Here is a 27,318-nt window from a genome sequence, read left to right on the forward strand (position 1 = left end):
CGGGCTTGAGTGATGCCCCCGCAGGCGTGCCCGTGCCCGCTGCTGCAGGACGGAGGGCTGGCCTGGGCCAAGAGTAGCTGGCACTGCAGCCCTGCCAGAGGCCGGGAGCTGCCCAGGCCCTCAGGGCCGGTGCCTGCTGGAAGACATAGGCCTCTTAAAAGAGAATCTTGAGACCTGAACGTGCCACCCGCGGGAAGGAATCTCAAACGGGGCGTGTTCAAGAATCGATGGGGATGCTGTGTTGCTAGGTAAAGAAGCCCACCAAACAGACAACAAGCAAGCAAGCCCAGCGGAAAGCCGCCGGGCCGGTGGTCCCTCCCTTTTGCCTGTGGGTAAGAGCTGCAGCTCTAGAAATAAAGGCAGACAGGTGTAAAGGGCTTCAAAGGGTAGGAGTGAGGTTGGTTTGTTTTTTAAATTTACTTTTTATTTAATGCCAGGTTTCCAAGAAGGAAGAATATGGTTGCCATTGTTACACACTCGTTCTCTTAAAAATCCATCCCCATGCCTTCGTGGGGCTCTGGCGGGAGTTGGGGGCTCCCCATGGCTTACTTCCCCAATCCAGTAGAGAACCAAATGGGGAGTGCTGGACGGGCTTCCGTGTGGCCATCACTTCTTTTTGAACACTTGGCGACACACCTGGTCGCCACAGGTCAGCTCCTGCAAGGTTTAGAGTGGGTGAGCGCACAACGAGCCAGGTCTCCGTTCTGCCCAGTCCCCGGCGCCTCCCGCCTTCTGGGGGGTGGGGGGAGCAGGCTTAATGAGAGCACTTCATCAGCGTGGGTGCATCTCCCGGGCTCAATCAGCTGGCCTGCCCTGCAGGTGGCAGGGATAGGGCGTCCACCCTTGAATCGAGCTTGAGCAACTATAAAAATGAAAAATGCCAAGAAATTACCCTCTTGGGCAGGATTTCTCCTCCTCTCATGATTAAAAGCAACATCTTCTAATTTATAAAAGGCATCGACGCCACAGAGAAGGGAAAGATCTAGTGGGGAGAAGTGTTGGGAAGCCACAGGCTTGGAAGGTGCCGGCTGGAGAGTCGTCCCTCCGCCCCGTGTGCGCTGGGCCTCTGGGCATTGGAACAGGGGTCGGTGGCTGCACAGGTTCGAGGGGCAGAAGGCTGCGGCTGCGCACACGTGATGCTGCTTTACACTCGGCTCGGGGGACGCCAGGCTTATCTGCACCTCACCCACCCTCTCAAGGAGAGAACAGCATGAGCGTGGGGTCAACCACCAGCATCACTGCAGTTGATGACAGATCCATTGTCTTAGCCACAGGGACCCTCAGGGATTGTACTACAGTTTAAAAAATCCATCCCCCAAGGTAGAGGCGGTAGGGAGAACTGTCACTGGAAAGCACGCGAATGCCTCACATTCATCACAGCGACACTGCCTCTGAAAACAAGGGGCTCAGGGCAGGCAAGGCTGGCTCGGAAGGGCACCCTGGAGACCTGAATATTGACGTGGGAGCCGGGTACCTGCCTGACTCCATGGGTCGGGGAATGAATGGGTGAAGAGCCATTCATGGAATGAGCCGTGTTTTTAATGAATGACTGACTGAATGCACGAAGGAACGAATGATGTTTCACTATTTGAATGCCAGATCCATAATGGTGACTTGAAGACAGAGGAATGAAAAATTCAGCCAGGTATCATTTATTGAAAGATATCAGCCATTGTTCCTACTGCTCCATCCTTCTACCAAGGTACCCTTAAAGATTTGGGGTCCTGTGGACATACCTTACGATGGGAGGGCAATGCCTGTGCCTTACAGGCAGTTCCCAGTTCCAGCCGCTCCCTCTCCACCCACCCCACCCCCTCCTCCAGGCTCCCACAGTTGGGAGGCCGGGTCCCACCCTCCTCCAGGGCACCTAGCTCTGGGCTCACCTTTCTCCCTTGCCAGTCTCCAACAGGCTCCCTGCCTTTCTCCTTGGATCTCAGCTTCCTAACTCAGCATTTTGAACTTTCTTTTTAATTGCAGCCGTTCACAGAAACAGCCATATAGATTTCTTCCTTGATCCCCCGAGCCAGATGGAAATGGCTTTCTAACTATATGACCGCACGCATTTGGCTGCCGCCCAGGGGAAGAGAGCAGGGCCATTTTTCTTGTCAAATGCCTGACTAGGTGAACAGGGAAGTGGACGGGAGCTGAGCAGACACCGGCACTTACCAGGTACAGCTTGTCGCCCTCCACCCACTGCCTCCAGCCACGGTTCTCCTTCTCCCCCTTCTGCACACTCACGAGGACGTTGCCTTCCCAGGTCACCAGCGTCTGCAATGACAGAGTCCCGGGCGAATCAAAGGCGTGGTCTGGAGGCGCTGAACAAGAGGAATCCTGAGGCTGCAATTCCGGCAGCCCTTCCCCGGCTCCACGTGCCAGCGGAGCAGAGCCCCTGGCCCGCCCGGACCAGTCAAGGTCTTTCCAATCTGATTTTCCACACGTACCCTACCGGCCAGCCAGACAGGCTCCCTGGGACTTCCTGTCTCCTGAGGGAGGGAGTCATAAAGTTTGTTCTTTTTAAAAGAGTTCTTCTTTTACCATATGGCAAAGATAGAAGTTCACATCAGTGGGGATGGAATTATAAATGCAACTATACAACAAGGTACAATTTCTGGAAGAGGAAATGCACAAAATTAATACATAACTAAACCTGAAAAAGTAACCGTAACACATATTAGACAAAGGCCTGATTTCTTTATGTATCAATATAAATCAATAAGAAAAAAAAAGATCAACCTAATAGGAACATCAAAAGACAACATGAACCAACAGCTTACAGGAAAACACACACACACACACACACATAACCCCAAACCCTGGCAGATGGCTTTTAAACAGAAGAAAAGATATTCAACCTCATTCATATTAAGAGAAATGCAAATTAAGGCTGTTGATGAGATCATTTCATTATATGGTCAAAGATCAAAGAGTTTGGAGAAGCAAGCACTGTCCCTTGTGGGTGGGAGTATAAATTGGTATAAATCCTCTGGGAGGGCAATTTTATATCCCTTATCGAACCATAAATTAAATTGCACGTACTCGTTGCCCTAGAGCTTCACCTTCCAGGAACTTATCGCACAGGACGCTCCCTGTGAGGTCTGTGGGCTGCAGGGCGATGACAGGCGGCTCAGGGGGCCACCCTGGTCCCAGCCTTCTCCCCCGCCCCTGGAGGGTGGGCCACCTCCTGCCCTTGACTTCTTCCAGGCAGTGATGCCAGCTGGGGAGGCGGCAGAGACGCAGGCTCACGACGCCCAGCCAGGCTGAGCTGAACCAGCCTGGAGAGCCACAGCCTGCGCGGTCCTGAGAGCGCTCACAGCCAGCTAGGATTTGTAGGATTTGCAAATCCTCGGGCCCCACACTCTCCTTCCTCCGGGGGCCCTCTTTCGCCCCTTCTAGCACCCGCCTTGGTTCAGGCCATGCTGTCCCCTGGGTGGTCCTACAGGGCTACCTGCCTGTGTGCCCACATTAGGGCTGCAGCCCCCGACTGAGGTGACCGTGTCGTTCCCAGGGGTGGCTTTGTGTCGGTGCTCTCCCTCCTCAGGGTGACCCTGAAGCCAGCTGGTTTTCTTCCAAGTCCGTGTGAGCAAGCCAAACTGCACTTCTATCTCGGAGCAATATTATGCTCAAGCCCAGGTGCTTACTTTCCTCTCTACCGTGCGACCCAGGTGGTGATACACTGACCTGTGCTTTTCATTATTAATTACTGTTCTTGTACTTTGGGGTCTCTCTCTTTTTTTTTTTTTTGGTACAAGTCTGTTTTCTACAGATGGTTAAGCCTATGTAGTTCTAAAATAATATTTGACCTTGCCCACATTATGTAGTTTATGTACAATTTTATTCTTCCTCATTTTACTCCCCAGTGCACCACAGCAGAGTTTGTTACAGCAAAGGACTGGGAGCCTCATAAATCCTGTCAGTGGGTGGCTGCTTAAATACAGGGTGGCTGGCCCTCGCTGTGCAGCCACTGAAATAAGAAGGCAGCTTTGCCCTTACATAGAAGAGGAGCCTTTATGGTGGGATGTTTGAGTTTAAAAAGCCAGGAGCGGAGCCGTGCAAAGAAAATAAAGGGAGAGGGGCCGAGCGTGCGCATGTTTGCATGAGTGAGAATCCTGTGCAAGGAGGTCAAACCAAACCAAACCAAACCCCTTAACAGTCAGTGTCTCTGGGGCCAGAACTGAGGTGTGGGGGGCCAGGTTGGGAGGGAAACTTTACTTCTTATTGTTTAATGGGTTTTTTTTTTGAACCATTTGCATGTATTACTCCTCCCAAAATGAATTTAAAAATAAATTTCCGCATGTTTTCTAAAGAAATAAGAAGCCTCCTCCTCCTCCAGGACCATCTGTAGCCTCCTCTTTGAATGTCTGGGAGCCCAGTTTACGGGGCACTCTCCTTGCCCTTCTGGGAGGGAGATATCATGGGAATGTTCATTTGCCCTTGCCTAAACTTGGCCTTGGACTCTGAGCTCCCTCCCAAATGGAAGAAAAAGCCTGGGCTGCAGAGTCAGCACTTCTAGTCTCCCCACTTCACGCTGCCTTTCATGTCAGAGACTCCTGACACCTGTCGGCTGCATCAGCGCCTGTCTCCCTCACGACCGCGAGCCCCGTGGACGGGGCCACCTCAGCCGCTCCCTTCTGCGCGCCCAGGCTTGGCCGGGGGGCGGCCCGGAGGAGGTGCTCCATAAGCATTGTCAAACGAATCTGTGAACGAACGGTTTTGTGGAAACCCAGTCTTGAGGGAAATCCACGAGGAAATGCGTGCGTGCTCTTCAACGCGGACACCGCCAGGAAGGCCCTCGGCCGCAGGTCCTGCGTCACCGCCAGTCGCTGGGTGGTGACTGTGCACCTGCCCCGTGGGGCTGTGAGAGCTCAGAGGGCAGGAATGGGTCTGATTCCCTGCTGCATCTCGAGCTCTTGGCACCAGCCTGGCACCCACGTGGTAGGGGCTTAGCAAATTTTGTGGCCGGGAGGAGAAAAATGTTAGTGCACAGGGGCCTGTCCTAATCTTTTCTTTTCATCATCCATATTGAGTAGCAAGATTAGAAGTTATTCTGACCCCAGAGCAAGTTGGTTATCAATTCATCATGGTGATGTCTGAATGTCCTGCACAGAGCAGTGAGGAGCAGAGGGAAGAGAATGACTGAATGAACTAAAATTCCACCATTCAGTTTGCTTCCGGTCGGTGCCCCTCATCCCTGGATCGGAGGAGACTTTCAAGCGGCTCAGCTGCCTTAAGGGATCCTGAGGTTGAGGAGATGGTGCCAGCGGGGAAAGCGATCGCTTCCGAGCCCAGGGACGAAGAAGGCGTGTGCTCCAGGGTGGAGAGACTCACCCAGTTAAAGAAGGAAGCAGTGCCCGCACCGTGTTTCGAGGGACACCAGGAAATCTTATCCTCCCCTGTCTAGCACCATCAAAAGCAGCCACTGCTTTATGGCAAATTAGTACAAATCCTGTATCAATGTTAAATTTAGAGAGGCTGATAGTTATACTGTGGTTAGATAAGAGAATATCTCATTCTTAGGAAATCTAGAATTATTTAAAGGCAAGTCACCAAACTGTTCAGAAATACGCATACACATCTATTAGCGAGAAAGCACGTGCAAATGATAAAGCAAATGGGGCAAATTGTTAGCAATAGTCAATTCTGAGGAAAGGGTACACAGAGCTTGTTGTATTCCTGCAACTTTTCTGTAAATTTGGAAGCACTCCCAGTAAGAAATGTGTGTGTGGGTGTTTTAAAGGAAAATAAGAGCATTTAAATGAAGACCATTGAAAAGCACTGTTACAGGCTTACCCTCCCCCCCCCCCAGCGAGAGCTGTCCTGTGACCTGCAGGGCCCTGGCCCTGGGAGTCAGCGCTGCCGCGGCCACCGCCGCCCCTGGGTGGCGCTCCCAGGCTCCCACGCAGCCCCCCTCTGGGCTCTCACTTCGGCATTTTCGGCTCTAACTGCCATCATCTGTATCTGCTTTTTCCTGCCCTTCCCGTTGGCCCCAGTTTCAATTCCTCAGTATTTCTTTACTGAGTGATAATTCACATCCCATAAAACTCGCCCTTTTAAAGCATACAATTCAGTAATTTTCAGTGTATTCCCAGCGCTGTGCAGCCATCACCACTGTATAATTCTAGCGTATTTTCAAATCCCCATTTGAAGCTACATGCCGCGCTACCCCTTAGCAGTCCTTCCCGATTCCCCTCTCCCCCAACCCCGGCAGCCACTGAATTATTTTCTGTCTCTATAGATTTGCCTATTCTGGATTTTCTCATGAATTGTACAGTCTGTGGCCTTTTACGTCTGGCTGAGAATAATATATTCAAGGTCCATCCGTGTTGTCGCGTGTCAGTACATCGCTCCTTTTTAGGGCTGCATGCTATTCCATTGCATAGGTAGCGATGGCGTTCTAATTTTATGTTGTTTGGCGGTGGCTTGTATATTCCTGAAAGGGTCTTTTAGGAGCAAATCTGGGGTGGGCATCGGGAATCTCTGATCAGCAGGAAGCAGGGCGGGGACCTGGGCTCCGGAGGAAGGAGCGGGCCCTGCTCAGCGTGGTTTCCTTGTTCTGCTCTGTGCTCTGGGGCCTCCTGCACCCCGAAGCCACACCCACCTCTAACTGCTGAAGAGGGGTATGTGAGGGTGACAAAGGGGTTGAGAAGAGGCCCCCTAGAGAATAAGAGCAAGAGGAGCCCCCCAACCCCCACACACACACACACAGCTCGGATGCGTGTTCAGAAGTGCCGGCAGGTGGGGGCAGCAGACATTAATGAGGGAGACAGACTTGCCCACTCCCCAGAGGGTTCCAGTCACGGGTGAGAGCACAGGGGCCCCCAGGGCATCACCTCGTGTGCTGGGAGCAATTCACTCTTTGCTGCAAACGCCGTCCTGGTGCTTGTCAGTCCCCACCGGTCCTGAGCGTGTGTCTGTGTGGGCTTAGCGACCCTAGCTTTTCGGGGCAGGCAGAGGAGGAACAAGGTGTGGACAAGGGGTCTTGGTCTCTGCAGAGCTAAGAGCTGTCTGGAGCGAGTTGGGAGCTCAGAGGGGAGGGAGATGGAAAGCAGAAGAGGCAGAGGAAGGGCAGGTGTCAACAGACGCGACCCTTTAGGGGCCAAGAAGTGTCAGAAGGACCCGATCTATTTTCGCCAAAGTGAGTTCTCTCCCATCGAAGATGTTCCAAGAATAAGCCAGAGAGGACTGGCCGGCTCTTCAAGCGCCCCCACTCCACACGGAAGGGCGAGGGAAAATGAATCATTTTGAACCCATTAGGTTAGAACAGCAGAGGGATGCAAAAATTCTGAGACAAATTTTCCCATCACTTCTGGTGTCTGATGAATTGGCCCTTCAGCCACACAGTCCAGTAAAGCTTCGTTTATTCATCACGGCCTCCAGGAAGGATTCTACAAGGGGATGTGCGGGGGCTTGCACGCTTCTGGTCTGATGCCAAGACTGCTTAATGAGAGAATCTCCCCTTCTCTTTCACAGGAACACTAAATGTAATTCAGTGTTGACTTGATGGCCAAGATAACCAATGTTTCAGGAGCGCTTGTACGAGAAATACAAAGTGTCCTGCCCTCTGAGCTTCGGTGTCATCACAAAAGAAAGTAACAGCTTCTCCCCCCCATTCCAGGAGAGTGGCCAGGCTCCAGTCCTGTGCTTCGGGGGACAGTCCAGCCCTCTGGCTTTGAGGGAACTCCTGGGAGCGCAGGACGAGAGCCTGAGGGTGGTGGCCTGGGAGAGACGGGATCCCAGGGAAGGGGGCAAGGGGAGGGTGGAAGGCCCTTGAGTAGGACCTGCATCTGCTTCCTGGGAGGCCCAAAGGGATGATAACTGACGACTTCCTCCCTCGTCTCGGGAGCCAGGGCAGAGGTCACGGCGGCTGAGCTGGGCACCCAGGGTGTGGGTGCTACTCAAGCTGCCCACCCTTGTATAAATGACCTGGCCCTGGGCAGTGAGCAGCCAGGGCAGCCAAGATAAATGGCAAAGCCGAAATGCTCCCCAGTTTCCTGGGCCGTGTCATCCCTCGGGTTCTTGCATGAGGCTAAGTTTGAAGTATGGGAATCCTTACTTATCACAGAGATTGGCTTTCTTCCCAATCCCGGTCGTGTGGACCGACCAGACGTAATTTGATTTGGAAAACCAAAGGAAGGTGAACCAGGGGTGAGTGTGCCCCATGAGGCTCTGTCACTGGCTGTGACATCACTCCGTGGTGCCCTCCAGGGCCCAGAGGGGAGGGGCTGCAGCCTCCTCCCCCCACCACGCACCTGTCCCTCTGGCTTATTGAAGATGCCCTGTGGAGAGGGCCTGCCTCCTCTGCAGAGTCAAGTTTTGGGCTTCGGCTAATCCACGCTCCCTCTCTGCTTGCAGCTGTTTGCTGCTTGCTTCTTTAAGGTCCCACCTCCATTCAAGAAGTTCAAGTATCTACAAGCCTAGCCTTCCCCTGCACGGTAGGTTTTCCAGTTTGTGTCCTGTGAGTTAAAGGCCATGCAAGGATAGGAGCCACAGAATTTGCCAGAGACTTCTCCAGGTTGTCAGTGCTGGATAAACTCCGACTTCATTTACTCTGCTGACTTTTTTTGTTTGGCTTGCACTGAAGTTTTAAAACTGAGCTATTTCAGATGGAAATATCTGAATTCTCAACATCTCTTTTTAAAAACTCTGGCCACATGTGGCCTTCTGTCCTTCCTGCCACTGCTTGGCTAGAGCCGAGCAGCGCTGCCCCTTTCAGTGAAGCAGTTCTCTGCAGGTTGCCACAGCTGCCGTCACTCTCTCTCCGCCCAGCCTGCCTGGGCTCCCTGCCCTAATCCTGGAGAGGTCAGCCTCCCTTAGTCTCTCCTTTGCTTAGAAACTTAGTCCTGAATCCAGCCTTCTTCCTACTAAACTTTCAGTAATTGCTTGTTGTCAACACATTACATCTACTCCAGCCCCCTTGCCCAATGCCTGCTGGGCAGGTCCTGTCATTTTTTTCACTGTGAAGCCAACAGCCAGCCCCTGCACAAAAAGTGCCTGAGCAGAAATGGATGCGGCTCAACCAGTTGGGCCCCCGTCTACCATAGAGGAGGTCCAGGGTTCGGTGCCCAGGGCGTCCTGGTGAGGGCAAGCTGGCCCACGTGGCGAGCTGGCGCATGCTGGAATGCGCCCTGCGCAGGAGAGCCGCCCTGCGTGGGAATGCCACCCAGCACGGGAATGCCACCCAGCACGGGAAAGCCGCCCTGCGCAGGAGTGCCGGCCGACGCGGAGAGCTGGCACAGCTGGATGACGCAACAAGAGACACAGAGGAGAGAAACGAAGAAGATGTAGCAGAGCGGGGAGCTGAGCTGCTGCAAGAGAGTGATCGCCTCTCTCCCACTCCGGAGGGTCCCGGGATTGGTTCCCAGAGCCCCCCGATGAGAATACCAGCAGACACAGAGGAGCACACAGCGAATGGACACAGGGGCAAGAATAAAGAAATCTTTTTAAAAAAAGTGTCTGAGCGAAAGCACCAGCCCAGGGCCGTACCTTCACGTGCCGGTTGTCCAGGCCCTTGGTGTGCTCGTCAAACTCCACGCCGACAGTGAAGTCCAAGTTGTAGTTGCGGAACGTGCTGTTGGTTTGCGTCTGGAAGTGATCACCGTCTTGCGCGATGACCTTTGTCTGGGTCAGGTGGTTGGCGATCTTGCGGGTGGCAAAGTCAATGTCTGTGGGCAAAGGGAGTTGTGGAGGTTACGATGCGCTCAGCCAGTCTGCTCGTTGCTCTCCCGAGGCCGAGCCCCCAGGAGGCTCAGCTCCCCACGGGCCCCGCATCTTGGCTTAAGCGGAAGCAAGAGTGGGCTTCCACACGGCCAGGGCGGGCACCTCTGCCCAGGGGTCTCCCGGGCCCTCCTCGGCAGCCCCAGCGGCAGGAGAGGAAGCAGGCAGGGCTCATGCCTGGGCTGCAGCTCCCAGCGTGTGCGCACACGCACGCACCCCGCTGCCTCGCAGCTCTAGGGTCTGCTTGACATACTGGACTTCCTCCTAAAAGGCAGCCGAACAGAAGAAAACAGACTTTTAAAACCACCGGTCGGACTGCCACAGAAAACAGCGCCGCAAGCAGGGGTGCTCTGGAGGGTTCTGGAGACATCTGGACATTATGGGCAGGACAGAGAAGCAGGAAATCAGCACCCAGTCAGTGGGCCTTACCTTGGAATAAATGTAACCTATCTCCTCAATGGAACAGAGTTAGACTCATTTATACTTTTCCTGCACAGGGTTCTTCTGCCCCTTTATTTGAACATATAATTAGCCCTATACCCATTAAACATATGTCCCAGAGAGCGAAGTCTGTTCTGTTCATGTGCTGGTTGAGCCTGAATCTTAGCAGAGTTGTGCCAATACCTACCCTCTAATTCATCGGACTTGTCCAGGACAACTAACAGAAGGATGGGGATGGACAGTACGCCTCCCCCAGGGTATCTAGAACTGCAAGCAAGACAGTTCCATCCACCTGCCCCATGGGATTAACCCCCCTCTCAATCGGAAGCAGAGTGGGCATCACCATTCCCAAATCCTCAAGACTGAGGAATGAGCAAAAGCAAGGGGGGGATGCAGCTGTGGACCCAAGTAGACTTATTATGATTCTAGTAGTGGAAGAACTTGTAACACTGATATAAAGACAGTGGTCACCAGAGGTTTTGAGAGGAGGCAGAGGGAAAAATAAATGTAACCTGGGGCAATTTTGGGACATTGAATTGTTCTGCATGATACTGCAATGACAGATGCAGGCCATTATACATTTTGCCAAACCCTATACAGTTGTGTAGTGCAAAGTGTAAGCCATAAAGTGAACTGTGGACCATGGTTAGTAGCCATGTTTCCATGTGTGCTCATCAATTGTAACGAATGGACCACACTCATGAGGGATGTTGCTAAGGGGGGAAAGGGCGAGAGGGCGGGGGCTATATTTTTTATGTAACTTTTATGCAATCTAAAACTTCTTTAAAATAAAGGAAAGAGAAAGAAGACACCAGTCTAAATCATGAGTAAAGGTGAAACTTGTTACTGTCAGCAGCATGGAGTAACTACAACTTTCATTTTGAAAGCATATTGGAGGCTTGCTTAGTTGGGCTGCTCTGTCTCAGCCATGAGACCCGGGTAGAGTTTCAAGTAGATTCAGGTATCAAGATTTTGCCACATTTATTCCATCTACATCTTTTCTTTGCTTGATTTCAAAGCAAGTTTCATTTTGTTCCTAGAGACTGTAAGTAAGAGGAGTGTACCCTACAACTAGAGGGCTTAATTTCCTAAACTTTACATTTTATAACAAGAAGCCACTCGCATACCTCTGGTTGTGCATAATATTTCACCCAAGCCAAAAAGCCACTGCCCTGTGAATTGATCTAGAAACAGAAGATACTTCTGTAACTAAGTTTCTAGCCTTGCCATGAAGGGCATCAAGCTCTGGTCTTTAGCCAAATCACGTCTGATCCCCTTTATGCCTGTGAAATTCTCCAGATACCCTTGAATCTTTACATTTTCTTCAGAAATTCCACTGGGAAGGGCCAGTTGCTTTCAAACCCTGAGATTGATTCTATTATATTCCAAGGGCTAATAATGACCTCAAGAGTCAGAGCAGGTGGCGTTCTCTAAGTGCTGTGTCTCTGAGAATTCCATGCCCGTCTGGATGGTAGGAGACCACGTTCAGGCTGTGTGCTGTCTGGTGTGTGGGGGGTGGATCACTACTACCGTGTCCATGAGCACGACCAGCAGACGTCAACAGCTTAGGGAGTCCCTGTCAGCTTGAAGAGTAAACACAACTCCTGCCTTTACCCATGAGAGTGGAGCATCACTCCTTCGTCAGCTGGTGCATGAGCGACACTGTCTTGCTTACCTACCGTTCCCTAGTATTTGCTGAGCACCTGTTATGTGTAGGAGTTCACCAACGGCTGCCCATCGAGATCACCTGGGAAGATGTAAGAACTAGTGATGTCTGGGCCCTACCCAAACCCAGAGTCTAGAGGTGGTTGAGTCCAGGGGTTTTAGATATTGGACTTCCTCGCAAAGTTTAGAACCTTTGGAATGAAGGTGAGGGGCAGATCTGGGTGCAAATTCTGTCCCTGATTTCCCACTGATCTTGGAGAAATCTCTTCCCCTCTGTGCCTCAGTTTCTGTCTGTAAAATGGGGGCAATGGTGCTCACCACACAGGGTAGTATTGACGGGGAAGACTCAGTGAGACGGCTGTGGACTGCTTTACTCAGCGCCAGGGCCTGGTCGGTGGGCAATGCACACGACCTCCACCCCTTGGCCTTGCCTGTTGGGGCAGGCAGTGATCAGCTAGGCGTTGAGGGCAGAGCGGAACGTTTGGTCATATTAGGTCTCCCCAGGCTCCTGCCACTCCACGGCAGTCGAAGGGGCCGAGGGCTCCGCAGGTGCAGGCAGACTGGTGGCTGACCCTCTCCCGCACTCCCACAGCCTTCGTCTGTCCAGCGCGACATTTCTCCACCTGGACCACTGCCTTCCTCTGTAGCTAGGCTGGTGGGTGGAAAGAGCTTGTGGCCCTGCTAGGCCCTCTGTGCTGAGGCCCTCCCTGTGCTAGTCCATGCTGCTGGAACCCTAGGCGGGAAGGGGAGGGCACCAGGCAGAAGCGCTGGGGGAGAACTGGGAGCTCCAGAGATTAGAGCTGGTGTGGCTCAGGGAGCAAGCCCATTTCCACTCCAGGGTTGCGGCAGTCAAGGCCCAGAGAAGTAAAGTGGTGGGCTCGGCGTCACCCAGCTAGGCGAGGGCTCCCACCCGTTTCCCCACAAATACATTCTGTGTGTCGCTCACAACTAAGCGACTGCTTGTCGCCGGTGGCTTAGAGAGGTGGATCACAGCTAAGAGTGCTCCTGCTGAAAGGAAGGCTTTGTCCTGGAAATGGCAGCCCCGTTCATCTTTCTGCCCTGCCCTGGGGAATCTTATTAGGGGCTTTATGCAAATAGAATCAAGCAGCGCTTCTCCTCCGGATTGAAAAACGGCCTGGCCTCTTAGGCACCCTTTAGCATTTGCACAGGCCAGTTAATCACGTCACCTCCACTCCACCCCGGGGAAGGGAGCCAAATGTTCTGTGGGTGGATTCGTGATATTTCTAATCAAAAGGAAGGGTTTAACGGCAGCTGTAGAATACATGCATACATACCCATCTCAAAAACACTTCCTCTTTGCACTGTGCAGGGAAAATTATTTCCCCGATAACAGTGTTTTAATACCAGCTTTATCAAGCATGTTGTATCTGCTTTTCTGGATTAAAGGTATCGCCAAGCCTGATTTATAGCCAGGTGAAATGAATTTCTATCTCAAAGGAAGGGTCCAAAGGCAAACTCTTTCTGAATAATATATATGGCTTGTAACTGCTGCAGGAAAAAAGCACAACACCGAAGTGACTTTATTAAAGCATACTTTTCATAACTGCATTGTGAACAATGCAAGTCATAAAGTTGAAATACGAGGGTGCTAGCCTCCATTAAAATGCTTTATAATGTGCTCGCGAAAAAAAAAGGTAAAGTTGCAGGCTAAAAGGGCAGGCGCTTTTTGTAAATTAAAAAGCAGAAATGCACCCGTATTCATCATAAGAAATTCGAGACCCACTCAAAGTGCGGCTTCCACGGGCTCCGAGCCTGGGCCCCGGCATCCCCTGGTTATTAGTGCTCTTGGGCGACTGCGAGAAGCAGAGGGGGAGAGCAATCTTCTCCTTCTTTCCGTGCCATTTCCTCTTCCAGATAACACATTTACAGAGGAATTAGCCCGGCCCCCTGCCCACCTCCTTCTCCCGCTGCCTCCTGCGCATCTCCAATTATGCTGAAACCTTGCACTAGACGCCAGAGGTGGGCTGGAGACCCCGGAGGCCTCCTCGCCCACTTGCACCATTTCTCCTCCCCCCCCAGTCTAGGCCGCGCCAGGGCGACGGGGGTTGGGGTGGGTGCTGCCAACGCACACGAGGAAAGGTCAGCGTTTATCTCACCTGGGCTTTGCCACCCCTCAGCACTTTCCTGTTTGCAAGTCCAACCAGGAACCACGCGGGCCCAAGTAAAGCCTCGGCGAGGTATAGAGTTTCGTTGGTTTATGAGCCTGAATTTTGTGAAAGTATACCCTCCTGGGGTTATCCAGCAGCTGTTCATTCCTTTTACCCAGGGTTTCGGAGGGTCCTGTCTGCCCCTTTGGATGTCCTCCCCCGGGCCATCCTTGCTCAGAATGGAGTTCCTCTTCCCCCACCCCCACCAGCACGGGCTGTGGAAAGAGCTGGGGGATCAGCAGCAGAGGGGGCTCCACCATTTCCCAGCCACAGGTGACCCCCGTGCATCCTGCTGCCTCTCTGGGCGTCAGATTCTTTAACCCTTGAAATGGAAAGAATTCCTACTTCTGTCTTCATCCTTGACTACGCCGAGCTCCCCAGATCTTATACAAAAATACCAATTCTAATTCTCCACTGGGATGTGGAATGGGCATCCAAAACCAAAATACGCACAGCGGAATGCTTGATTCATTCCCCCTGTCCCAGCAGCTTCTGCCCAAACACTCCTCCCACCATGGAACCCATTTGGGGACCACCCCCTTCTCTGTTATTCAGGCCAAACTCTAGAACCATCCTTGATTCCTCCCTTTCCTTGGACTTCGTATTGCTTTCGCTTGTAAACCCTGCTGCCTTTATCTCCAAAACGTGTGCTGATCTGTCCCTCTTCTCCAGTCCACAGCACAACCTGAGCTCCAGCCACCGTCTCTCCTGCCAGCAGCCCCAGCAGCCCCAGCGGGACTCCTTGTTTCCAGTTTGGCACACCCATGATACTCTACTCCTTAAAGAATGTAATGAGGTAAATTAAGGCCCCATGCGCTCTGGCCTTCATCTACCTTTCCACTCTCATCCCCTCCTTCTCCTTCCTCTCACCGCCCTCCACACACACAGGCCTTTGCCCATTCTGTTCCCTGCACCAGGAACAACACTTGTCCGCACCCAGGCCTTGGCTCATATGGCCCCTCCTCAGTCGGCCTCTCTCACCACCATCCCTCTCCTACCTCATTGTTACCCCGTTTTCTTTAAAGCACTTACCACCACCTGAAACCGCCTTAAACCATTAAAAAAAATTTTTTTTTCTTTCCTAATAAAATGTCAATTCCAGGAGGGCAGGGAACTTGTCACGTCATTCACCACTACTGCACCAATGCCTAAAGCATTTCCTGGCCTGCCCAGGTGCTTGGTGCATTTAGCGAACACCAAATTAATGACGTGAGATGCTGTGTGTCGGATTCTAGCGTGACGCTCGCGGGGGTGGGAGGCCACCCGTGGACCTGCTCGGCTCCCAGGCAGCCGCACAGGATTGGGACCTTGTGGCTCTTCAGGAAACGGTCCCTGGCGGAGACCACCCAGGGGGACCTTCTGACTCCAGCCTCCAAGGGCTCGCCTTTGCAGGGGCGCGGCCTGGGGACCCCCGGGGACTCTCTCCCCAGGCTGCTGCCCCTGAACGGCGCCTGCGAGGTTAAGTGAAGGTGGTCTCATGGACCATCTTCTTTTGCGAATGAAGTGAAGAACTGGGTTTTTCCAAAGATTGACACTTTGTGTAGTAACGATTTCCTAAAAGAGGGTCTCAGCTGAACATTGCCCAAGTACTTTCAGGACACACCCCTCCCATCTCCCTCTTCACTGATGGAACTGTGCGGGGGCTTCTAATCTTCCAGCCGCCCCCTTCCTGCCTCTGTCCCACCCGGTCACCAGCGCCAGGCTCGTCCCACTCCGGGCCTCGCTGCCCCGCCCCTCCCTTCCCAGCACTGCCCCCTCCACCCTCCCAGGGCCTGTGCCCTGACATGGACTTCAGGACTGACATGTGCCAGCCATTGACCCCGCGGCTGTCGGGGGGCCCACCGATGGCCCCCGTGTGCTCGGCACACGGTCTCTCCCGGTGCCCTGTCCTGAAGGATGAAGCCCACGTGTGACCTTCCGGAATGGCCCTGCCGCCTTTTCCCACTCTGCTCTCACCTTCCTTGCCCTTCACCCTCCGGCACTACCACCGCCCGCCCTCCCCGGGCACGCCCTTGCTGGCCTGTGCACGGGCGCGCAGCCAGCCCTGGGCTGTGGCTCCCTCACCACCCTGCACCCCTCCTTGTGACTATTGTGACATTGTTACCAGAGCCTTGTCAGGCCCCGGGATAGGATCGCCCACTGTCCCAGCCGCGGCGGGCCGTGTGTATTTTTTAAGTAGCCGTCACCCCTCTCATCCTGCAGGCTGTTCCTAGGACAGGCTCTGACACTCCACCCAGCAGGAGGTGGCATCCACGTCCCCTGTCCTGGAACGGGGGCGAGCTGGTGGCTGCTTCAGCTACCAGAACGCAGCGGAGGCGGTCCCGCGGCTCGGTCCCTGCGGTCATGGGACACAGCCCGTACGCTGTGCGGGGACCCAGCGCTGCGGGGCTGCACGCAGGCATTTTGGTCCCGGCCGGGTGTCTGAGTGAGGAAGGCTTTGAGGCCCCTTCAGGCCCAGCCACTGTCCAACTGCAGCGGAATGGGAGAGCGCAAGCCAGGGCCACCCAGCGCCACCCGGGCGAGGCCGCTCAGCCCCAGGACTGAGAGAGCCTCAGAAAATGGCTGCATCGTTCCAAGGCCCTGCGACTGGGGGCGACGTGTTAGCCACCGTGACCTGCACGACCCTGAGCTCGGGAGAGCGGATGGCACGGTCCCTGGCTCCCGCGGGGCCCCTAAAGCTTTGCGGGAGAGCCGAAGGACTCCCCAGGGCCTGCGGCGCTGGCTCCCGCTGGGCGGTCGGTGGCCCCTGCCGCGCCCTAAGTGCTCCTCCCCTGCACTTTCACGGCCCTGGGACCGCCTTCCGATGCCCTCCCGAGGCTCCCGTTCTAGAATGAAGGCCACCGCTCCAGCCCCTGTTCCACCCAGGATGAGCTAACTCTCCAGCAGCTTGCCTCCTGCGGAGGAGCAGTCCAGGGTTTCAAGGACCCCCAGGGGCTCAGAAGGCAGGAGGGCGGTGCCCTTGACCTCCAGCACTCACCCTGGGAGCACGCAATGACTCTGTTAACTGAGGGCAAACCCAAAGGTTGTCCTGACGTGTCACTCAGCTGAGTCACGCAGGAGCCCGGGATGAGGCACCCGGCCGGGGACAGCCAGCTTGCGGACAGCTAGGGCCACAGAGAGAGGGAGCTCCCTGGTGCTGGTGACGGAGAGAAAGGGCCCGAGAAGTGATGCTGCTTGGGCAGGGGACGGCAGCTCCACGGTGGCACTGAAGCAGCCGGGACTCCCGACGGTCTCCGTGCATGCTCCCTCTAGATGCCAAGGTCTCGGGGTTCGAAAGGGTGAGGAAGGCACACTCCGCGGACTTCTCGCTTGGGGAAACCAGCCCTGCCTTGGGACCTGGGCGTGAGAGAAGCCGCATGGATGTGCTGGGACGCTTTTAGCAGGTTGAATCGGGGAGGCTTCCAGCTGGGCCCCTCGAGACCTGTGTGCCCTGACGGGCAGTCCCTGCCTGTCCCGCCCCCTTGGCAGGGAGAGGGAGCTGGTGTCCTGTCTCGAGGGCAGGAAGGTGACTCCAGCTGACGTGTACCTGCACAGGGCAGCATGGGTTCGAGCAGGGGCCAGTTCCTCGGACCCGGAGACACTGTGGGCAGCTGGGTAAAGTGAGGCACCCGAGATATCCACATTCTGGATTTAGTTGAAACTACCACCTATCGTGTTAATTTTGTCAGTCAACTGTCAGCCTATCTCTCTATACTGCAACGATCCTTGAACAAAAAGTCCCAACGGTTTGCTCATTAGAGGGAAATCGATATGATATGACGTTAACTTGGGAGTCCAGGACACACCAGGTGTGACACTAAAGAAAGTGAGAAGGACCATTACAGAATGTCACATAAGGGAGTGATCCAAATGCCATACTCGGGGCCCACGAGTCCCTCACCCACGCTGAGGGTTTAAGAGGAAGGCTGTGTTTGGAGAAAGGATTTCTTGGAGAGGGCAGAGAGTGTGCTGTGCATCCTACCACCCCCGAGGGGAAAGCTGGTGGAGGTGGGTGCCCGCCTCTTCCCGTAAGCCTGGAGAGAGGGCTCTCAGAGGCCCACTCTGCAGAGAGGTAAGCAAAACGGAAGCTGGACTTTACACCTTAAAGCCACCAAAAGACCTTTCATTACATAAACATGCTTGGGGGGCCACGAAGTTTTCGTGAAAAGTCCAAGACACAAAGTGGCTTTCTGATTATACTCCACAAGGCTGGTTAGGCCAGCCTGCTGCTGGTACCTCGTAACCCCCAAATAGCCATTGCTGAAGTGCTTGCAATTGTGCAAAACGACAGCTCTGTCCCCTATCATCCAGGGAACAGGCAAGGCTGGTGCTAGTTGTCAGATAAGAAAACCGAGGTACAGAAGGGTTTAAAAAAAATCGGTGCCCGGTCACCCAGTAAGTCCTGGGCTCTGCCCTCTGCTGTGCTGGCCCCTCTGGCTCAGTTTACACAACCATACGACCTTGTTCAGAGTTACAGTTCTGAGCTGTGCTCCAAACCACCATCTCTATTGCTCACTCGTGGTATTGAAAAATAGAGCTGCAGCACGTTGGGGATGGGGCTCTGGTAGGGACACTTTGTCTCCTCTCCCCGCACCCCCTCCACCCCCACTGTATTGAGGTAAAATCCTGAGACCCCGGAGGAAAAAGAAGCTCTTCAGTGCCGGAAACATGCCTGCCATACACGAAGAAAGGTGGAGATCTGCAAATGGGGAAACGGCTCACGGCTCTCCTCGTTCACTGACGCAGGAGAGGTGTTTACCAAGCTTGGAGAGCCCCCACCGTCACGTCGAAGTGACTGCATCTCGGACCCCACCTGCGGCCTTTATCTCATGCTGAGCTTGGGGCAGTCCCAGGGAGGTACCGCCACGTGGAGAACTGGAAAGCTGGGAGAGGGGATGTGGCGGGGATGGAATCAGGGCAGGCAGCCAGAGCCCCTTGCCCTGGCACACGGCGGCTGCCCAGCCCCTCGGGGGCCCTCTCCCTCGGGTCTCCTGAAGAGCCCGTGGGCTGAGGGGCAGGGCTCTGCATTTCCCGTCAGCCTCACAGGACACCCACCCTCGAGTCAGGACACACACTCTGCAGCAGCCCTCCACCTGCAGCCCAGCTCAGAAGTCAGGTGAGAAGTGGCGTGTTCGACCTACAGGACCAAAGCCTTCCGTGGGCCTTGTTTTCTCTAGGTTAAGAGATTTCTTAGCCGCTCTTTCCTGCTCCTCCCTTACAAGACTGAAAAAAGGGTAATACAGGGGTCAAAGGTAGATAAATATCAGGTCCAGCTGGTTACCAAAGAGATGATGGCGAGACCGGGGAGTCTGGCTTACTCTCTTTCTCTGTGTGTGTGTTGTGTATCCTCCGCTCACGGCATGTTACAGCTGCCTGCCAGGCTCTGCGCTCTGGCCATTCTAGAGATAATAGGATTTATTGTTATTCCTAGTTTACAAGGCAAGATCCTGAGCCTCGGAGAGTGTGTGTGACTTGCCTGATAGCCCATGGCTGTGAAGTGGGGGCAAGCGGCCTCAGCCCTCCCGATTTCCCCGTTCCTCCCAGGCCCTTACCCAGAGCCTTCATGTAGCCGTCGAAGTTGTCGTTACTCTCCATCTCCCAGGTTCCATTCTGGTCCCTCGTCATGGTGATGGCCCTGGTTCAGGCTGGGTGTGGGAGCAGGCTGCAGGGGGAACGGGTTGGAATGACCTGCTTTTATAGCCTAGTGGGCCAGGTTTATGGCTTGACGATAACAGGGTCAAAGGTCATAAGTGCAACGCAGGGGAACTTCCCTTTTTTTCTTTCTGGCAAAGTTCAGCAAGACTACTGTAAAGCAGGGCTCAAAGTCCTGGAGTGGCCAGGCAGGGGCGTCCTGGTGGCCCCCACCATTGCAGGGCCACGGGGGCGTCGTTTTTGGCTGGCTGGGCTCCTGGTAAGGCCCCTGTCCCAGCCAGAATGCTGTGTCCAGCCCTTGAGGAAAGCAAGCGCCCAGTGTCCATTCCGCATGGACCACAGGCAAGCTGAGGCAAGCACCAGCACCCAGGTCTCCAACCCTGCGTCCGTCAGCCGTGGAGCCAGCCTGGCAAAGCCCAGGAGAGGAAACGCGCCCTGTGGGGTCTCCTCCACTCTGCCAGGCGGTGGACACACCTCATCGTGCTGTACCTTAGGAGAGCGCCGCGTATTACGCTTTACCCCACGCAAGGTAAAATACTTAAGGAGGTTGCATCTCATGCTTAAGAACAGCTGGTGAGTGCGATGGCCAGATTCAAGCCTCAGCCTTTAACAGCGTGGACAGGGGCTTGGAGCCCGACCTGGGACCCTGACTCTCCCTTGCTTCCCAGGAGGGTTACGTGAGAGAAGTGTGTTCTAGGACATGAACCTGCTGAAAGTGATTCGGGCCTGGATGGAGACCAAATGGAAGGCAGAGGGGAGGTGGGAATCTGTTTCGAGCCCCCCAGAGCAAGCTGGACCAGGCGGGGCATGGAGCTGGGCCTTGGACAAGAACGCTTCCGGGCTCTTCTCCATGCCGACTGCCCGGTGGGTCAAGAAATGGGCTGCTTTACTGCTCTGAAGCCACATTCTGAGAGAGGCAGCCTGGGCAGGGGCCTTAGAGAAACGGAGGCATGCGCTGAGAGGCCAATTGTGATGGTGACACTTGGGACCTCTGATGCATGTGTTCAAGTGCTGTGAAACCTAAGTAAATGGCTCAGTCTGTGTGTGGCTTGGGGGAGGGGCTATAAAACAGCACATCTACCTTCCAGGAAAGTACTGGAGTTAGGCAGATACAGAGTGAAAAACGGCCCCACTGGTGTCAAAGGCCAGCGCAGATAAGGGCAGAGAGCGGTACAGGATAACTTTCCTCCAATGGAGAATGAGCCCGAGGCGGCAGAAGCAGATGGGCAGGGAGGGCCAGCCAGGGGCTGCTGCAGGCTGAGCACTCGGCTTCCGGGGTGGAGAAGGAGAGTCCACTCTAGCCCCCTCCACACGGCCCTTCCTGCCCACAGCCGAGTCCCCCACCAGCCTCTCCTGGCGCTTCAGAATTCACCACCAGACGTTCAGATCGCCAGGGTTAAAAAATTAAAATCTCCAAAGAGACAGGCCGTAGTGGGGTGGCGAGGGGTGCGCGCTCCACGGCCCTTCTGCCCCGGCTTGAGTCCTGGCTCTGCATTGGCTAGTGGTGCAATGCTGGGTGGTCCATTTCCTCTCAGTGGACAGCCAAGCAGAAGAGGGCAGCAGGGGAGCTGAGAAGGCTGTGGGGGTGCTGACAGCTGAGGAGGGCTGAACCCACGGTCTCTAACACCTGCTACAGACGAGCCTTGTGGTGGTGGGCTGTGCAGGGTTCGACCCTGAAAAAAGCTCTCCTGCCCATCTCTCTCCACCCTCATCCAACATCCTGCCTCACTGGGAGTTTCTGGTTTTAGACTCCCCCATAGCCTAGACCTCCTGTAGCAGCTAGGCAGGTCTGGAAGACGGTGTCTGGGCAAAGAGGAAATTCAGAAACAAAACTTGGGGGTTACAGAAAATTATATCACAGGTTGTGCTTGGTGGTTCATGTATTTGTTTGTTGAATATGTACTAGGTATTCTTCTAGACATTGTAGAAATACTGTAAACAGGGAAACGGACTTTGGCCCAGTGGTTAGTGCGTCCGTCTACCACATGGGAGGTCCGCGGTTCAAGCCCTGGGCCTCCTTGACCCGTGTGGAGCTGGCCCATGTGCAGTGCTGATGCGCGCAAGGAGTGCCCTGCTACACAGGGGTGTCCCCCGCATAGGGGAGCCCCACGCGCAAGGAGTGCACCCATAAGGAGAGCCGCCCAGCGCGAAGGAGGGAGCAGCCTGCCGAGGAATGGCGCCGCACACACTTCCCGTGCCGCTGACGACAACAGAAGCGGACAAAGAAACAAGACGCAGCAAAAAGACACAGAAAACAGACAACCGGGGGAGGGGAGGGGAATTAAATAAATAAAAATAAATCTTTAAAAAAAAAAAAAAAAGAAATACTGTAAACAAAATGGACAACTCAGTATGTTTTTCTGCTGAATTATTTTGATCTTCGAGAGCTATAACCGGAAATCTGTAGCTGCTTATGAATTTTCACGCACTAACTCAGGTCTGCAAGTGTTTTTTGTAAAGGGTCACAGACAGGAAATATTGCAGGCTTGTGGGCCATATGGTGTCTATCACACTACTCAAACTCTGCCTTGATCGCGTGAAATCAGCCATAGACAACACACAAATTGATGGACATGGCTAGGTTTCAATAAAAACCATTCATAAAAAAGGAGATGGGCCTGAACTAAAATAAACTGTCCTTCTGGACAGGCGGAGACACCACCGAAGTGACATGGCCCAGGAGAGCAGCTGCCCAAAGGGGCAGGGATCCCTCAGGAAAACCCAGGCACGGCCTTTTCTCAGTCTCTGCACCAACAGATCACACCTGTCCTTGCAGACTTTGCTCGGATACTTTTGGAAGTAGAGGGTCTCCACGGACTGTTGTCGCCTCGGCTCTCCCCGCTCCCAGGGCTCCCCCTCCTCAGCTGCCTGTGCCTCACCAAGCCCGTCAGGGAGTCTCTTCTGTTCAGCAGCATCTTCTAATTTCGATTTCTAATATGCCAGGCTGACCTTTCTTACTAGATTAAAAATTCTTAGGGGCCATAGCCTTGCCTTATCTTCCACCTTCTCTGGCCCATAGTAGGCCAACTGTTACTTAATCAATTAAAATTAAAAAATACATTAGGCTTTATGGCAATGGAGAGGAAAACCACTATGTGAAACCACTTCACACCCACTGGAACAGCTACTGTTAGAAATGGGAAGGAGGTGCAGCCATCAACACGGCAGCCTACGGCATCTCCTGGAGAAGACCCCGTCAGAATCAACTGAGAGAAGGACAAGTCCCACTTGCTTGGAACCCCGGAGAACCAAAGAGCCTGGAGGACTCCAGGAATGTTGGGTCATCATCTCCAAGATTGGGTAGGAGCTTGCCATCCCAGACCTGGCCATCCGGACTCTTCTCCCTCACCTTGTCCGACGTGCCTTGGGAGTCACGTGGAGGCAAACTGTAGAGTCCTGCGCAGCAGCAAGTAAGAGCTCCGTGAACGTCCAGGCAGAGATTCCCCAGTCTGCAGAGACCCAAGGGAAAACCCAATCAGCCGAGGAGTGACACAGACAAAGGGACCCCTGGCTTGGGGGGGGAGAGACTCACCTAGCACTGTGGCTAGAGGTGCACATGCCCCGGGGCTGCTGGGATGGTGGTGGGCCCGGGGACCTCCCCTGCGGTCCCAAGCGGTGCAGCCGCCCTGAGGGGCTGCAGTGGTGGTGGGAGGGGGGAAAGGGGGTAGCCCTTCTTTCCTTGTGCAGCCAGGCGGACCCTGTAGCTGCCGCAGCTCCCGAGTCCAGGACACAGTAAGGAGGCACTGGGAACAGAATCCAGGACTAACCCAGTGGGAAGAGGGCGCTCACCCGCTGGGACCACATCCGCTCCCGGCATTCATGTTTAATGCTGCCATTCTGGTTTACAGATACGGAAGCTGTTTCTGGAGAACTTGACCCCACCCGCTGGGAAGGAGGAGTGTCGCGCAATTTTAGTTTAGTATAGGAACAATCTTGAATTTTACCCATACTGCATGCAGCGAGTCCCCATTGGCCAGCTTTTATGGACTGACGTTTCTTGCTAATGGCTTGCAAAGTCAATGGCTTTGACTTCTTTTTAACTCCGGAAATATGACTTATCAGAGCTTCAGTTCTGGATTAGTATCTTGCCCACAGTGTCTTCAGTTCCCTTTTTTGAATTCTGCCTGCGGTCCTCATGGGCTCACATTTTTTGGCTGTAGGAAGAAATGGCTAAAATGTGCCGTTGTAGGGTTTTCTAGTTTTAACTTACTTCCGAGGACAAAATTCTCATTTGGTGAGACCTCATAAGTGACTAAAACCAGATTTCTTAGCCTGAACAGTTCTGACATTTGAGGCCCTCCTTACCATAGTTTACTGTCTTTTGTATATAGGTTATTTTGCAACATCCTGGCCTCTACCTACTAGGTGATAATCACCCCTCTCTCCTTTAGTCATGACACTCAGAATTATCTCTAGACAGTGTCGGATGGCCTTTGGGGGCCAAAATTTAGAAGATTTATTCCCTCCCCTCCATCCCCCGCTGCTTGCTGTCTGTGTCCATTCACTGGGTGATCTTCTGTGCCTGTTTCTTTTTGTCTTCGCTTATAGTTTCCTCCTCTAGGAGTCACTGGGATTTAACCCTGGGGAACTCCTCTGTGGGAGAGAGGTTCCCTGTTACTTGCACCACCTCAGTTCCAGAATCACGTCTTGCCTTGACTTTCCCCTGCGTCTGTCTTTTGTTACGTCATCATCTTGCTGCATCGCTCCCCACACAGACCTGGCATGCCCTCACCAGAAGGCCCCAGGGACCGAAACTGGGTCCTCCCAAAATGTAGATGGAAGCCCAATCTCTTGAGCCACCTCCCCTTCCTGTAGTGTTCCAGTTATTAGCATATTTTTTGTTTTTTTTAATCTTCTGGGCTTCATAGTGCTTTCCTTAAGGAGACAACGTGCTACATAAAACTTAAGCTAGGCCAAATATCTTTGCTACCATTAAACATTTTACTGTCTTCCGTCAGAGTATTCTTGCCTTCAGCAAATTAACTTCAGGTGTGAAAGGGACATTCTGTAAGTTAGGACCCTGAAAAGCTCAGAGCAGGGGTGGGAGAAGCCTACAAGAAGGTAGCCTTCTAGTAGATAGGGGAACAGCCTAACTTATCTAAGGGCCCCAATTATTTTGAGGAAAGACTTTCAGAAGCTTTACAAGTTCTGGTTTTTCTGTTTGAAACCATATTTAGAAATTGGAAAGCTTTTTGGAAAGTGGCTTATTTCCTGTTTTGGTGTGAAACCCCTGCCTGCCTCAACATGAGTGATCATTGTTCTCAGGGTCCTTGTCAGTGTATAGTCTGCAAAGGAAGATGATGTTTATTTTCTGATTGGCCATTGAGATATAGCATTCTTAATGAGGTGGAATTTAAACTATTTCATGCCTCAGAGGCAAACCACAAATACTTCAGAGGGGTAAGTTACAGTTTGAGGAGCAGAGGCTGAGTCAGGAAGGAGACTGGACCTTCTGTTTAGAAATTGGTTCCTTGGCTTGACTCTCCCCCACTTCCTCTTGCAAATTTGGTATAGTTCACTTTTTTAGGCACTGCTAGCTAGTCTGGAGAGTATACTTTTCTCAATAGTTACTTACTTTAACTAACCTGTGTATCTTCTGCCTGATGACTTGTTTGTTTGACTTGTTCCTGAAGAACATACCCTAAGCCTTTGTTCCATTCAGGGTGGTGTAAGTGGTCATGAGTACAAACACAGATGTCTCCAGCTACACAGCTTTCACTTGATCTTTCAGGAAGAGCAGGACAAAGTTTAGGCATTGTACTGATGGATACCATCTAGCTGTGGCGGGCAATGAAAGGAGATACTGGAATGTTTATATCTGAATGATCTGGGAATTTGCCATACATCAGGCTCAAAGTAAAAGAAATCCAACTCATGTTGCTGAATCCTCTTTTGGTGGTGAAGCTGACATCTGTGTCTGTGGACCTGAACGTCAACCTCTCATTTTAGATTGACACACCTGATGCATTCAGTGAGGGAGAGAAGGTCAAATTTATGGTGCACACAAAGACCACACTATCTGCATTTCAGAACACAGAGGTTTCTATTATGAGGCAACATGAAGACTTTGTGTGGCTACATGACACTCTTATTGAAACAACAGACTGTGTGGGCCTTATTATTCTTTCTGCTCCCATAAAACCCAGCTTTGATGGCCCTCAAGAGAAGATCCAGAAACTGGGAGAAGGTGAAGCATCTATGACCAAAGAAGAATTTCTCAAGATGATGCAAGAACTGGAAACAAAATACCTTGTTTTTAAGAAGATTATATACTCCATGAGTTCTCTCTTCAGCAGCTTTCTTCTCACTCTATTCTCAGTAAAGATCGGAACTTTCATGTTTTCTTGGAACGTGATCAGGATCTAAGTGTTAGGTGGAGATACCAAAGAGATGTTTGGTGCCTTTTTCAAAAGTGTGGTGAAAAGTGCGGATGAAGTCCTTTTTTCTGGAGTTAAGTTGGTGAATGACTTCTTTGAGCAAGAAAAGAACTTCCTTCTTAACTCTTGTAATAGGATCAAGGACTTATGTGGAAAAGCTGACAAAATGACCAGATCTCATAAAAGTGTTGCAGATGACTAGATCCACACTGCCGCTTGCTTGCATAGCCTGGGTTTAGAAGAGCCCATGGTCATCAAAAAGTACCTGTTGAAGGTTGCTGCACTGTTTGAAAAATTCAGGAAATTAGAGAGTCAGGTCTCATCAGATGAAGATTTAAAGCTAACAGAGCTCCTCTGATGCTATATGCTCAACACTGAGACTGCCAAGAACTGATAAATTTCAAACAGAAGAGAGTGGTGGCATTTAGAAAGAATCTAATTGAAATGTTGGAACTGGAAATAAAACATGCTAGGAACAATGTCTTCCTTTTGCAAAGCTGCATTGACTTGTTCAAGAACAATTGGTTTACCTTTATTCTGAATGAAGTAAAGCAAGTGAATGTGAAAGCCACTTGCATGTAAATCCTTAGCCATGGAAGATTTTAGTTTTGACTTTAGCTTAAAATTATGTGATTAAGAATTTTGATTTCTAAAAATTCTTAACACTTAACCATGTTGGTTTACAATTATTTTTATTGCATATTACTTGGACATAACTAATCTTTTCTTTAGGCATTTAATACCTAACATTGGGCAGGATCTAAATACTGGGTTCTCCTATAATTAGTCTTTAGTTATTAAGAAAGAGTGCAGGAAACATGTGCCTTCTGAAAACAAGAAATTGCCTGGCACAATTTGTTTCACTAATTCACATGTTCATGTCTCCATAGACTGAATATTTTAGGGTAGGGGCCAGTTAGAAGAAATTATTCAGCCTTTTACAGATAACAGACATTCCATTCCTTAGGCAATTTTTTTTCCCCTCTCTGTTTATCTCATAGTGCTTTAGTTACTGCAAGTGTTTGTACTATTATGAAAGTAGGAACATCTCATTTGTCTTTATACACCTTTTTCAGTTCCATTTTTTTTTTTCAATTGGGATTTAAATATTTGAAGGGGAGAGAAGTATCTAAGGGTAAAGAAACAATATGGACTACTTGAGAAATGGCCAGATCTACATTCAGAATTGTTAGCCCCTATCTCACTGGGAGTGGGGGATATATTGTTTTTTGGCTTTTTTACAAAGTGTAAAATAAAATAATGAATCATGAAAAAAAAAGAGAGAGAGAGAGAGATGCACATGCTCAATCCATTCTCTGTTCTCT

The 27,318-nt window shown here is 52.2% G+C and overlaps 1 protein-coding gene and 1 pseudogene across 1 annotated transcript; one reads left to right on the top strand and one right to left on the bottom strand.

Moving 5' to 3' along the window:
• Positions 1 to 370: 370 nt before the first annotated feature.
• RBP2 (retinol binding protein 2) lies at positions 371 to 23,441 on the bottom strand. The gene is made up of 6 exons (XM_004447983.5): positions 23,406 to 23,441; positions 22,966 to 23,065; positions 19,517 to 19,626; positions 9,481 to 9,659; positions 2,167 to 2,268; positions 371 to 657 (listed from the first exon to the last, which is right to left on the bottom strand). The coding sequence occupies exons 3-6, from the start codon at positions 19,587 to 19,589 to the stop codon at positions 607 to 609; spliced, it is 405 nt and encodes a 134-aa protein (XP_004448040.1). The 5' UTR covers positions 19,590 to 19,626; positions 22,966 to 23,065; positions 23,406 to 23,441; the 3' UTR covers positions 371 to 606.
• A 2,049-nt stretch (positions 23,442 to 25,490) lies between these two features.
• LOC101444459 (sorting nexin-5 pseudogene) lies at positions 25,491 to 26,575 on the top strand (annotated as a pseudogene).
• The last annotated feature ends 743 nt before the right edge of the window (positions 26,576 to 27,318 follow it).

Source organism: Dasypus novemcinctus, chromosome 4 (assembly GCF_030445035.2).
Source record: "Dasypus novemcinctus isolate mDasNov1 chromosome 4, mDasNov1.1.hap2, whole genome shotgun sequence".
In the NCBI taxonomy this organism is placed as follows: Eukaryota; Metazoa; Chordata; class Mammalia; order Cingulata; family Dasypodidae; genus Dasypus; species Dasypus novemcinctus.